General features: G+C 51.6%; 1 protein-coding gene across 1 annotated transcript in view; it reads left to right on the forward strand.

Moving 5' to 3' along the window:
* The window catches only part of ECHDC3 (enoyl-CoA hydratase domain containing 3), a 60,414-nt gene extending 52,184 nt beyond the window's left edge, over positions 1 to 8,230 (forward strand). The window contains exons 3-4 of the mRNA XM_067030631.1: positions 1,615 to 1,936; positions 7,337 to 8,230. Of these exons, the coding sequence (XP_066886732.1) occupies positions 1,615 to 1,936; positions 7,337 to 7,619 (605 nt within the window). The 3' untranslated portion in view covers positions 7,620 to 8,230. The remainder of the gene's footprint in view (positions 1 to 1,614; positions 1,937 to 7,336) is intronic.
* Positions 8,231 to 12,201: the final 3,971 nt, after the last annotated feature.

The following is a 12,201-nucleotide window of genomic DNA, read 5'->3' on the forward strand; positions in this document are numbered from 1 at the left end:
TCTTCCTGTTCTCTAAGGTTGTTACTATAATTATACCTATTTTACAGATGTGAAGACTGAGGGATAGGCAGAAAGTAAGTGATAGATGGGGTGTCAGCCCCCAGCAGCCTCACTGCAGACCACCATGCTGATATTTCTCTCAGAAAATTTCATTGTAATGAGAATGTAGCATTCCATTGCATTGGAATATATTTTAGTTTATATAGCCATTTACTTGTTTTTGTATATTTATATTATTTATAGTTTTTACTATTATAAAATAATGATTTGGTGAACATCTTGGTCCAGACGGCTTTTTGCCCTATTTCAGATTATTTCTTAGAATTCCTAGATCGAGGGTAGGATATTTTTAATGTTGGTGATCTACTGGATTGCCTAAGTATTTCCCACCAGCTTGTGTGGAATCTCAGCCCTTCCTAGACGACAGGCAGGAGACAGACTGTGCCACCCAAGTCACAGCCAACTGACTCTTCCTACCTTCGGTTGATGAGGTGACGGATGACACTCAGAGCTGAAACAGTCTCTTCTGTCTCTGCGGTCAGACCTTAGCCGCTCTTGTGCAGCCCGCTGGCTACTGTATCCACCGAGAAGCAGCGCTGCCCCTCACCTTTCCCATCCTCACGTATGTGCACGAACCCCCATACCCACCAGCAGTTTGGGGTGCTGGTACATATATGTGCATTCCTCTGGAGGAGGGTCATTAGCATTTACCAGATCCTCAAAAGGCGAACCCCCAAAGTCAGGAATATGATATCACATCCCTAAATATATAATTGGTCATTTTATAATAAAGCTGACAAGCACCAAATGTTCATGAACACAAAAGGTAAGTTCCTTAGGCAAAACCTGGGAATCCGTGAAGGTCATTTTCCTTGGAGCGGCTGCGTGGGAAGCAAGCCCACGTCCCCGCCTCCCCTCCCTCCTGCCGGGGTCGAAGGGCAAACATTTATACACTGAAGTCATCATAGTAACACAATCTGTTTAGAGTGTCATGGGAAAAAATGGAGAAATTAGCCAAGTTATTTCATAAGCTGCAAAACTAAGTTAAAGTTCTGGAGATTTGGCGGTGGGGGGGGGGTCTCACCTGAGCCAGTTTCCAGCTCCCCTCTCGGAGCCAATGCATTTTGGAATTCTGTTTATTTTGATGACAGTGGGGTGTTCCCCACCATCTTAATAGAATTGAGAGAGAATCGTGGTGGTAATAGGAGAAGTAATTACTAAGGAAATTACCTCCCAGGCCCTTTCCCACCTGTTTCAGACTTTTAACGCAAGAGCTCCACGCAGGCACCTTTGGGACAGAACTGCTTATTCCCCAGAGGTCAGAGTCAGCCCTCTTCTGCAGCAGGGTTGCTAGGGGAGCGGTTGAGGGGACAGCATCCTCACAGAAGTCATGCTGGGGGACAGACCAGGGGCCTGGAGTCAGACAGAGGTGGCTCAGACCCCATAGCCCCCCTTGTGGATCTGGTGGCCTTAGGGGGTTACTTCCCCAGTGAGCCTTGGTGTCCTGGTTCCTTCCTCCTGGATCTCAGGAAGACCAAATCACACAGTCTGGCTCACCGTCGATATTTAGTGAAAGTTATTCTCTTTGTGACTTCCCCTACCCTTTTGTCATAGAATCTGATACACTGATAGCATATGAAAAGGGCTCTGAAAACAGTAAAGTCACAAAAATTCCTAAGTGTTACTGTCGCACCTCACTCTTGGATGGAAGCGAAGCAGGTGTGTTTGCTCTTCGGGTCATGATGTTGATCCAGACCCACCCGTTCCCCATCATCGCCATGGTGAACGGCCTGGCCACTGCCGCCGGGGGTCAGCTGGTTGCCAGCTGTGACTTTGCTGTGGCGAGTGACAAGTCCTCCTTTGCCACGGCGGGCGTGAACATCGGGCTCTTAGGCTCCACCCCCGGGGTGGCCTTGGGGAGAGCGGAGCCGAGAAAGGTAACTGAACTCCCTGCACCCCCTTGCTAGCTGTGATCCTCCAGTGCCTGTGAGGGTGAGTTCCAGGACTTTCTTGTTGAAAGTACCGTTTGATTCAGGACATTCTGCCCAAAGCAGAGCTGGCGGAATGTACTAATATCTTGTGTTGGGAGGTTATCCCAGTGGCTGGCAGTTTGTAAATCACTGCTTTTCATTCTTGCCCGCCCCTCAATACAGCTGGTTAGGTTTTTAGATATGCTTTGTTTTCATAAAGGTGAACATTTTTTGCACTCTTATTTGAAATGCAGTTCAGACACAGTTTTGTTGCACGGAAAGGGTGCCCATGAGTTATAATAGCATGGTGACATATGCCAGTATAAGAGGCTAGGACACTTTGTCGCTGGCTTCCTGTTTGCCAGCAATCTGTCTCATTCCAGAACAGACTAAAAGTAGCTGATACACCGAGTGTGTCAGGTTTGCAGTGGTTGCAGGAATGTCCTGTACATGGTGTGTCGAATCTGCCCCAGAAGGAGCTGCATTGCCAGAGTTGTTCTGTCGTTGCTAACCCGAGTGAAGTCCACTTCCTTCACAAAGCTTACCTCCTTCCTATAATGTCATAAAGAATGTTTACTGAACAGCTCTTAAGTGGAAACCAGTGGTTTCCTTGTTCTAGAAAAATACATCCTTATTCTCAACTGGAAATCTGTTTTTAAAGGGGGTGCCAGAGTCATAGCAAGTAGGGAATCTAAATTGCTTTCTAGAATATATTAACCATTTTAGCATCAACTAGGAAAATTTGCAGTTGCTCATATGCCAGAGGCACAAAAGAAATGAGCGCCAAGGGAAATCAAGCCACAGGACCAAGAGGTTCAGGGGAGCACACCTGCCTTTCATGCACCACCTCATTAGCTTTTACAGAAATACGTGTTTGTGAGAAAATTCTGGTGACAGATACCTACAAACACACACACTTATGAAAACCAGCTGGACGTGGGCTCCACATTGGAAAAGGTGACCCTCAGAACACAACGGCTTGCTCCAGTGTCCTCAGACTCAGGGGGGTGTCTGGATCCCACCAGGATACACATTTACCTTAAATGTTATATATTAATTCAATAAATACTTCTTAAGTCCCTGCTTGGTACCAGCACATTAAATTAAAATGCATCACAAAGTTATAGTCAGAGCTTATGAACGAAGTATCTTATAATTGTGCAAATCAAATCTCCAGACCTTTTGCACATTAAAGGTGGTTGCCTGGCCAACCTGCTGCTGTTCAGCTTTGACACCTAACATTCTGGAAAGTTCCATGTTAAAGCATTTGAAACCTTTAAATCAGCCGTACTTTCCGGATAAGAATCTATTCTTTCTCAAAATAAACTTTAGGACTTCCCTGGTCACACAGTGGCTAAGAATCTGCCTGCCAATGCAAGGGAATGCGTTCAAGCCCTGGTCGGGGAAGATCCCACATGCTGCGGAGCAACTAAGCCCGTGCGCCGTAACTACTGGGCCTGCGCTCTAGAGCCCGTGCTCCGCAACAAGAGAAGCCACCATAATGAGAAGCCCAAGCACCACAACGAAGAGTAGTCCCCGCTCACCGCAACTAGAGAAAGCCCGCACGCAGCAACGAAGACCCAACACAGACAAAAATAAATTCTCATTTTAAAAAATCTTAAAAACAAACAAGCTTTAAAAATCAAGGCTGGGGCTTCCCTGGTGGCGCAGTGGTTGAGAGTCCGCCTGCCGATACAGGGGACACGGGTTCGTGCCCCGGTCCGGGAAGATCCCATTTGCCGCGGAGCGGCTGGGCCCGTGAGCCATGGCCGCTGAGCCTGCGCGTCCGGAGCCTGTGCTCCGCAACAGGACAGGCCACAACAGTGAGAGGCCCGCGTACCAAAAAAATTTTTTTAAATCAAGGCTTACACTTGAGTCCCAGAAACTTACAAATTGATCATATGTGTCAAATTTTAAATTCGTTTTTGAGAAGAAAGAAGGTAAAAATTTTTTGACAAAAACAGGCCTTAAATTCCCAGGAAGCCCGGTTCTCAGAACCATGTTGCATAAATCTCACCTGCGTGGCCCCCCCAGGAGGAAAACTAGGGATTCACAAAAATCTAAAACCGACCAAAACACACCTGCCTGTCGTCAGTGCTTGGCTACACCCACAGGGACGCATCCATACACGGGCCGCCACCTGCGTGGGTGACAGGCCAGCGTCCCCGTGCACATCCGCCGGGAAGCAAAACTAGCAGGTGCCTTTTGCAAAGTGGCCCGGTCGGGAAGCTCCGCCCCTTTCAACACGGCTGAGGCGGCAGGTGTGGGTCGCCAGTGCCCTCTGCTGGCCACCCTATGGAACTGCCCAGCGTGCGGAGGACGCTGCCTTTTGTCCTGCAGAAACCTTGGCGAGGAGCCCTCGGGTTCCAGCCAGACTGAGCCTGGGCGTGAATCATTTACCACGTCCACGTGTGCAAAGTGTCCCCCTCCCCCGGCTTGAGTTAAATATGCATCTTCGTTGCACGTATAGACGACCTGCTTGGTGCAGCTGCGCCCTGCCCCAGTCAGAGCTGGTCTCCCCCAGCCCCTCAAGCAGTGGGTTCCACGGGCAGTGGGGGGGGAGCACGTGAAAGACCAGAGCCCCGGCTTCCCAAACCAGTCAGGTCTCCGCGGGAACACTTGCTTCCCCCAGTTTACCCACAGTAACTGCATCTGCGGGATCTGAATTCCTAATTGTCTGATTAGATCAGAGTAGAACTTGCAAGACGGAGAGGATGTGAAGTGAAAGCCTTGCTACCCAGCCCGCGTGCAGATCACCAGAGAGCTTGGGAACCGGGGGTCTCAGGCCACCGCCCCCCCAGACCCACCGCGTCAGAATCTGCATGTTTACGGTGACGCTGTGGCCACCACAGGCGTATGTTCAACAGCCCACCTCACGGAAGGGCTGGGGTCTCAGTGACTCGCCGGAGGTCTCCCGGCTGATGAAGTTAACCCATGATCCCCTGTCAGGTCCTTCCCTTCCAGTCCTGCCGAATCGCAGCCCGAATGCTGACGCACCACCAGCTAGTTCTTCTCCTACACGTGACTTGAGGAACTCCAGAGACCCCTCTGCTTTAAATAACCAGGGGCCTTGATACCTAACGCCAACATTGGAGATTCGATCAAATTTACAGGAGGAAGAAGCCTGTTAATAACAGGCACTGCATTTACTAGGGGCCTCCTGGGTGCCCCGCACTGGAGTATAAGTTTTACACAGCTTTCTCCAATCTTCACAATTCTGCAGGAGAATGGGAATCTTTACTCCCATTTTTTCAGATGAGGAAACAGACTCAGAGGGTTAAACTGCCTCCTTAAGTTCGTGTGGTTGGAACTTGGGGACATCAGACACCAGGGGTCAGCCTTGAGGATCAGCCTTGGCTTCAGGCGCTTTTGGTTGCTTTTAATACAGCTATTCTGGGAATCACCACCTCGTTAGGGGGACCCTAACAAGGGCTGATTACAGAAAAGGGGTGAGAGGAGGTATTTTCTTCTCTCATCTGAAGTTTCAGGGGAAACAGTAAGTAAAGATTGTGATAATTGGTCATAAAATAGGCTTTCTTTTTCTCAGGGAATGCCACTCTATTATCTAATCCTTGGGGGTACAACCCCTATAAATCAGTGTGGTGCTAAATAGCGTTACCCCACCAGGCAGGTAAGGACACTGATGCCAGAGGCGGCCATGAACTAGGTAGGACCAGGTAAGAAGCTGAAGGCAGGCCAGGAACACGAGTGCCCGGGATAGGGGGTGACTCTCATGTCCTCTTGCTCCTTCCCCAGATCGGACCCCCTGGCCCCTGCCCTTCGCTGGGACTCGCTGGGAGTCTTCAGAGGCATCTTACTTAGCAGCCCTGGATCAGCAGCACCCGTTTTTAGCTCCACATTCAAATAGGCGCTTCAAACATGCTTTGCAGTGACAATGCTCTTCCTGTTCAACTATGAAGTAGTCTCTGTAGCTCCTGCTGTCTCCAACATGTCATCATGAAATTTCCAAAATTGGACAGCATTGGGATGTAGTCCTCTCCGCTAACGGCAGAGGAGAAAATGGGGCCAACGTCGCCTTGTCCCTGGCGGCCAGTCCAGCCCACTGTGTGCTCCATCTGTACCTATGATGGCATCTGTACCCGCCTTCTGGCCTCTCCTCCTCCACCAAAGCCCAATCCCTCCGTGATACGATCTAGTCTCATGATTGAAAAAACCACCTTAATCAGTGGTTCTAAACTGGGAGCGATATCGGCGTACCAGGGGCCGTTTGGCAGTGCCTTGATTGTCACAAGTTGAGACAGGGGTATTACTGCCCGGTAGATAGAGGCCAGGGATGCCACAAACATCCGACAACGCCCAGGACAGCCCCACACAACAAAAAAATTATCTGGTCCAAAACATACAATAGCCCTGAGGTTGAAAAAAACCATGACCTAAGTGCTGATGATACCGCAAGCTAGTCCAACGATCTGTAACAAACCACCCTCAACTCAGTGGCTCCAAACAATAGTAATTTGTTTAGCTCGTGAATCTGCAACTTGGACAGGGCTCAGATAGGAAGGCTCATCTCTGCACCACAGTGTCCGTGGCCTCAGCTGGGAAGATTTGAAAGGGGAGCGTGACAGCTGGGGGCAGTGGTCTGAGGGCCCGCCTGCTCCCACATCTGGCTGTTGAGGCTGCCTCTCAGCTGGGACCTCGGCTGGGCTGGTCAGGGGCACACACAGCACAGCCTCGGTGTGGCTTGGGCTTCCTCACGGCATGGCAGCTGGGCTCCGAGGCTGAGCAGCCAGAGAGAAAGAACCAGTGGAAGCCGTGACCTGGCCTCTGCAGGACTGTGGCATCACCTCTCCTGTACTGTGTTTGCCTCCATCCATCCACTCCTTAAATCACTCACCAATAAATATCCTGGCGGCTGCCTACTATGTGCCAGGTACTCTTCTGGTGCTGGTGATACAGAAATAAACAGAACAGTAAAAAAAAAAAAAAAAAAAAAGGTCTCTGACCTAGTGAAGTTTATGTGCCAACAAAGCAGATAATACAATAAACAAAATGAATGTGTAAAATATATAGTAAATGGTGAAAGTGCAAAGGAAGACAATGCAGCCAGAAGGGGGGATGGTGCGGGGGTGTGAGCTGTGATTTCAATAGAGTGGTGACACGTGACCTGAAGGAGATGAGGAGGGTCCCCCCCTCTCCTGGATGCTCATGGATCCCATCCCTAGCGGGAGTCGGGGGATGGAAGACCTCAGGGGTGATGGGGGACATGGTGTTCGAGGAGCAGGTAACTGGGCCGAGCGTCAGGGTACGTACAGCCTCTGCAGAGTGAACCGGGGCGGGTGGGGCCTGGGCAGCGCTGGGTCGCAGGATGGCCGGAGCCTAGGTAACGGCCCCTGTCCCCTCCCACGGGTGGCCTTGGAGATGCTCTTCACCGGGGAGCCCGTTTCTGCGCGGGAGGCCCCGCCCCGCGGGCTGCCGAGCAGGGTGGTGGAGACCGTGCGGATCGCGAGGCACGTGGCCTCACCGGTGCCGTCCCTGGGCAAAGCCGCCTTCTCCAGGCAGCTGGCTCAGGGCCTCAGGCCCGCCTGCCACCTCACCTCCCAGACCACGGTGGACAAGCTGGGCCTGCCGGATGGCCAGGAGGGGGTCGAGGCCTTCCTCCAGAAGAGGAAGCCCGCCCGGTCACACTGAGCGGCCTCACCAGAGGAACCGGGCGCCGTGAGCCCAGTGGGCAGCGCTCAGCGTTCCCCCCCACCGGCCCCACCCGTGACCTTCCGACCCCCAGACACCACCGCTGCCTCGTGACTGTAGCAGAGCCGGCCTGCTTTTCCGGCCTCAGTCACGTCTCAGTGCACGGGGTCTGGGTTACGGGCCGGCGCTCCCTGGGGAAGGGGTGACCTGGAGAGCCGGGTGCTAACGTGAGCGGAAGGCTGTGAGCACACAAGAAAGTCCATGTGTGACGCTCCTTCCCAGGACCTTAGGTGAGGGGATGCCCCACCCCCGCATCCAGGGGAGCAGGTGAAGATAAAACTGAGGCGAGGAGGGAGGATTTCAGCGCGACTCTGTGACCGGAAAGGGGCCCCAAGGTGGAGGTGGTGCCAGGTGCCGACGACAGAAACATCGCAGATCTCCACGAGACGCTCTCCCCTCTGAAAATCCTCTTGATTCTATTGAGAAATAATCATGCCTCTGGCTTTGGGATAATCTGATGGGGTCTTTTAAAGATTACCTATTTAGGGCTTCCCTGGTGGCACAGTGGTTGAGAATCCGCCTGCTGATGCAGGGGACACGGGTTCGTGCCCCGATCCGGGAAGATCCCACATGCCGCGGAGCGGCTGGGCCCGTGAGCCATGGCCGCTGAGCCTGCGCGTCCGGAGCCTGTGCTCCGCAACGGGAGAGGCCACAACAGTGAGAGGCAATTTTAACTTCCCAACCAGACTGTAAGCTCGTTGAGAGAAGAAAATCAGTGAACTCTTTCTTTGATGCCTGTGCTGATGGACGTCTAGTAGGTGCCTGGTGCTTCTGTAACGAAGGTCCCTGCCACCAGGGTACTGGGAGCCCGGACCCTGGGCTAACCCTGAGGATAAAAGCATCAGGGAGAGAAAGGAGGGACGCAGAACACACATTCTCCCCACGAAGGATCACCTCCTCCGGAAGCATTTCCAAACTCTGCTCAGCTTCTGGTAAAGAATCCAGACTAGCCTCAAGCATTTGAGTCCCCCAGAGGTGGTTTAGGACCTAAACATCTTACTTTCTGGCTTCTGGTCCAGTTAGGCCCCAGAAATGTCCCAGACCTCTCCTCCGCCAGCTCACACCCGGGGCTGATCATGTTTTTTAAGGCCAATGTTTTTTTTTTTAACCTATGAGTAGAGTGGCTGTAAATGTAATTAGTACCAAAGACAGAGACCCGTGAGGCTCTACCCGGTGGTTCTCATTCTAATCACGGGGGCAAGCAGCCCCTGGAAGGGAGGTCCCCTAGTGGGTGTCTGTTGAGATTGGCCTTTTTTTTTTTTTTTTCTTTGCCAGAGTTTAGGAAGGTGAAAAAGAGTGTTTTCTTGGAGGGCTTCCCTGGTGGCGCAGTGGTTAAGAATCTACCTGCCAGTGCAGGGGACACGGGTTTGAGCTCTGGTCAGGGAAAATCCTACATGCCACGGAGCAACTAAGTCCGTGCGCTACAACTACTGAAGCCCGCATGCCTAGAGCCCATGCCCTGAAACAAGAGAAGCCACTGCAATGAGAAGCCCGCGCACCACAACGAAGAGCAGCCCCTGCTCGCCGCAACTAGAGAAAGCCCGCGCGCAGCAACGAAGACCCAACGCAGCCAAAAATAAATAAATGTAAAAAAGAATGTTTTCTTGGTAAGGAGGAGCTTGTTACTGAGAATGTTCCTCAGAAGAAGAAAGATCATCGGAGCCACCAGTCCCTGGAGCCCAGTACACACCAGCACCCCCTGTACATCCTCATTCAGTCACCACCAGAATCCAGCAGAGCAGGGCCACCATCACCTCCAGCTTACAGATGGGTGGTGGAGACCGGGGAGAGGGAGGGTCCCAGACTCTGGCGATAAGGCCGTGGATGCCCTCCACCACCACCACCACCACCACCCCGCCGGCTGCCCACCTTGTCGGGGAGCCTGGGCTGGGGTGGGGCCGGCCTGAAGACCTGACCCCTGCCCCTCAACTTTCCAGAACCCAGGGCTGGACTAAGCAGCCCCCTGGAGGACTTTGCCAGTGCACCGGGGACGTGGGATTTGACTATTGGCAAATCACCAGTGGAGTTTTACTACAAATCTGATAAACAACTGTCTGAAACTTCAACCCAGGCTGTGAAGGACTGGCCGTCATGATCTGCTCAAAAATAATCCGCCGCTGGGGCCCCTGCGGGTTGCCCGCCATGGGAGTTGCTGTGTGGCTGTTGATAGATCCCACGGTGTGGCTGTTGATAGATCCCACGGAAATGTTTAAGCATTTCCGGGCTTTGGAGACAGTTAGCAAAGCCTTCTCACACGTTCCAAGGAAAACCAAGTTGCCTTTCCAGTTTCTGTATGAGCGGCACCATAGCCTCCAACCAGGAAATCCTCTGGCCTCTAGGCTGGCTTCCCAACCTGTGAGCTGAAGTGCCTCAGGGACTTGCTATAAATCTTAATAATCGCCGGAGCAGAAAATAATCCAGAAGGAAAATCTGCTACCCAAACACCAGTGTCATATAATTCACCCCAAAGGCAAATACAGACTGGGGGTTAATTTGCATCTCTGCTTCCTTCCACTGGGATATTGAATGAAACCTTTCCGATCACCACCACAGATGACCTGCTTTTGGAAAGCCTTGTGTGTTCATCTTTCCCTCTGTACCATTTACTGCTCGGGGAGCTTTGCTGAGCTCAGCCCAGAAGATCCCACACCAGCAGATTCAGGGGCTAGAAAGTCAGCGAAAGGGGCCTTTTGATTCTGCACGGCCTGGGGGAGAGAGCATTCCCAAGGCCGGCCTCAGCCCGCCCCAAAACAAAAAGATGACGTGAATAAATGACTGATTTTACACCAACAAATTGGGGGGGCCTGCCAGGAGATTTACTGAGCCGAAACTCTTGCCAGGCAGCCCTCAGAAGGAGCGCTCTCTGCTCCCCTGGTGCGTGCGAGGCTCAGAGTAGTTAAGACATTGGCCACAGTTGAGCCAGCATCTATATGACTCTGAATCCCGTGCCTCTGACACCACACCGCAGTCCTCCTAATCCACCGAAAAGATCACGGTTCCAGCCTGGAGAGACGCACGACCAACGCACTCAAAGGAAACCAATCAGAAATGGCAGAGCCAGGGCAACACAGCTTTGCTTACCGAGCGGATGCAGGAGAAGCACAGATTCAACCTCGAAGAACACCGAGTTCAAGTCCGAGGATTGCCACCATCTAGCTGTGTGACGGTGCAGGTGACGGAGCCTCTTTCAGCGCCCAGGTCCCCTTCTGGGGCCCTCTCGGCCTCCCGGTTCTGACACTGCAGATTCTACAGCAATGGAAACTTGCTGTGAAACCTGAAACAGGTAGCTTTGCCCAGAGAAAATGCTCTTTTACGAAAGGAGAAGATGGGCCTCTTTCCCTAGAAGTGGTGAACAGTGAAAACACCTGATTACATTGGAGAACGAGAAATCCATTACAGAGCCTCAGAGCCTGGGGGCCACACCTGAACCTTTTAAAAATGTCCGGCTGGGAAGCACCTACCGAGTGAAATCGGCAGTCATCCTAATTTTGTCTTGGGGCCCCCTTTCCTCTCTCCATCCTCTGAAAACCCACTGCACTAAGCTTTTAAATTGTTTTAAAATATTTGACCAATGAATGATTATTCTTTCCTGGCAGTCGTCAAGAGGCCAGAGTTCATATCAGCCTTATTGAAGCTCACCTGTTACTGTTAATAAACTTATGAAATTTCAGTCTTGCAAGCGTTTTTCTCTCATGTTCTGGAGCCCAGAATGTATTTTTCAGGTCCCAAGAAGCTGGCAGGCCGTCCTGGGCCTGCAGGATGGGAGGGCCCAGCCCACTCGGGCTCCCTGGGGGAGGGGAGGTCGCTGTCCCACAGGAAAGGGGGAGGGAAGGCTGGGGGCCGGGTGAGTCCAGTGTTGTGGGGTCTATGCTCCTCTGACGTCCTCGCTGATTTTCCTAACGATGTTTCCTTCCAAGCTGCCTTTCCTGCCCGGGAATGTCTCAGCTCTGACCCAATTTGCAAGTATTTGTTCACAGATTTAAGAAATCTTTCCCTTTCCTGCTGTATGTTTTCAATATTCACCTTACCTAACTCTGTATTGAGATGGTACTGGCCACGTTTAGAAATTTCTAGGAATCTAGAAACAGGAAAAAAAAATGTGTTGATCAAAGTGGAGCGTGATTTAAAGCTTATCAGTGCTTCGACTGATGTAGTGATTGCTCTGTGCGAGGCACTGTTTAAGCATTTTCTGGATGTTAGTACATGAATCCTCATAAAGTCTCTATGCACTAGGCTTTATGAACCCCATTCTACAGAAAAGAAACTAAAACACAAAGATACTAAGTGACTTGCCTGTCATCACACAGACCTAGCAGGGCTAGGTCTGAAATCCAGGGGGTCTGGCTGTGAGCACGGACTCTACCCCAGACCACCCTGCTGCCCCTCTTACTGGCTTTGAGGTGACGGCGACATTCCATCACTTTGTAGACACTTCTGTTGTGCAGGAAGCACACTGAATTATTCTTTTAAATCACAGTCTAGTGTATCATGCTCCCTGCCCCCAAACAAGAGTGTGCGTTCC

This window comes from Kogia breviceps, chromosome 3 (genome assembly GCF_026419965.1).
Source record: "Kogia breviceps isolate mKogBre1 chromosome 3, mKogBre1 haplotype 1, whole genome shotgun sequence".
NCBI classification, from domain to species: Eukaryota; Metazoa; Chordata; class Mammalia; order Artiodactyla; family Physeteridae; genus Kogia; species Kogia breviceps.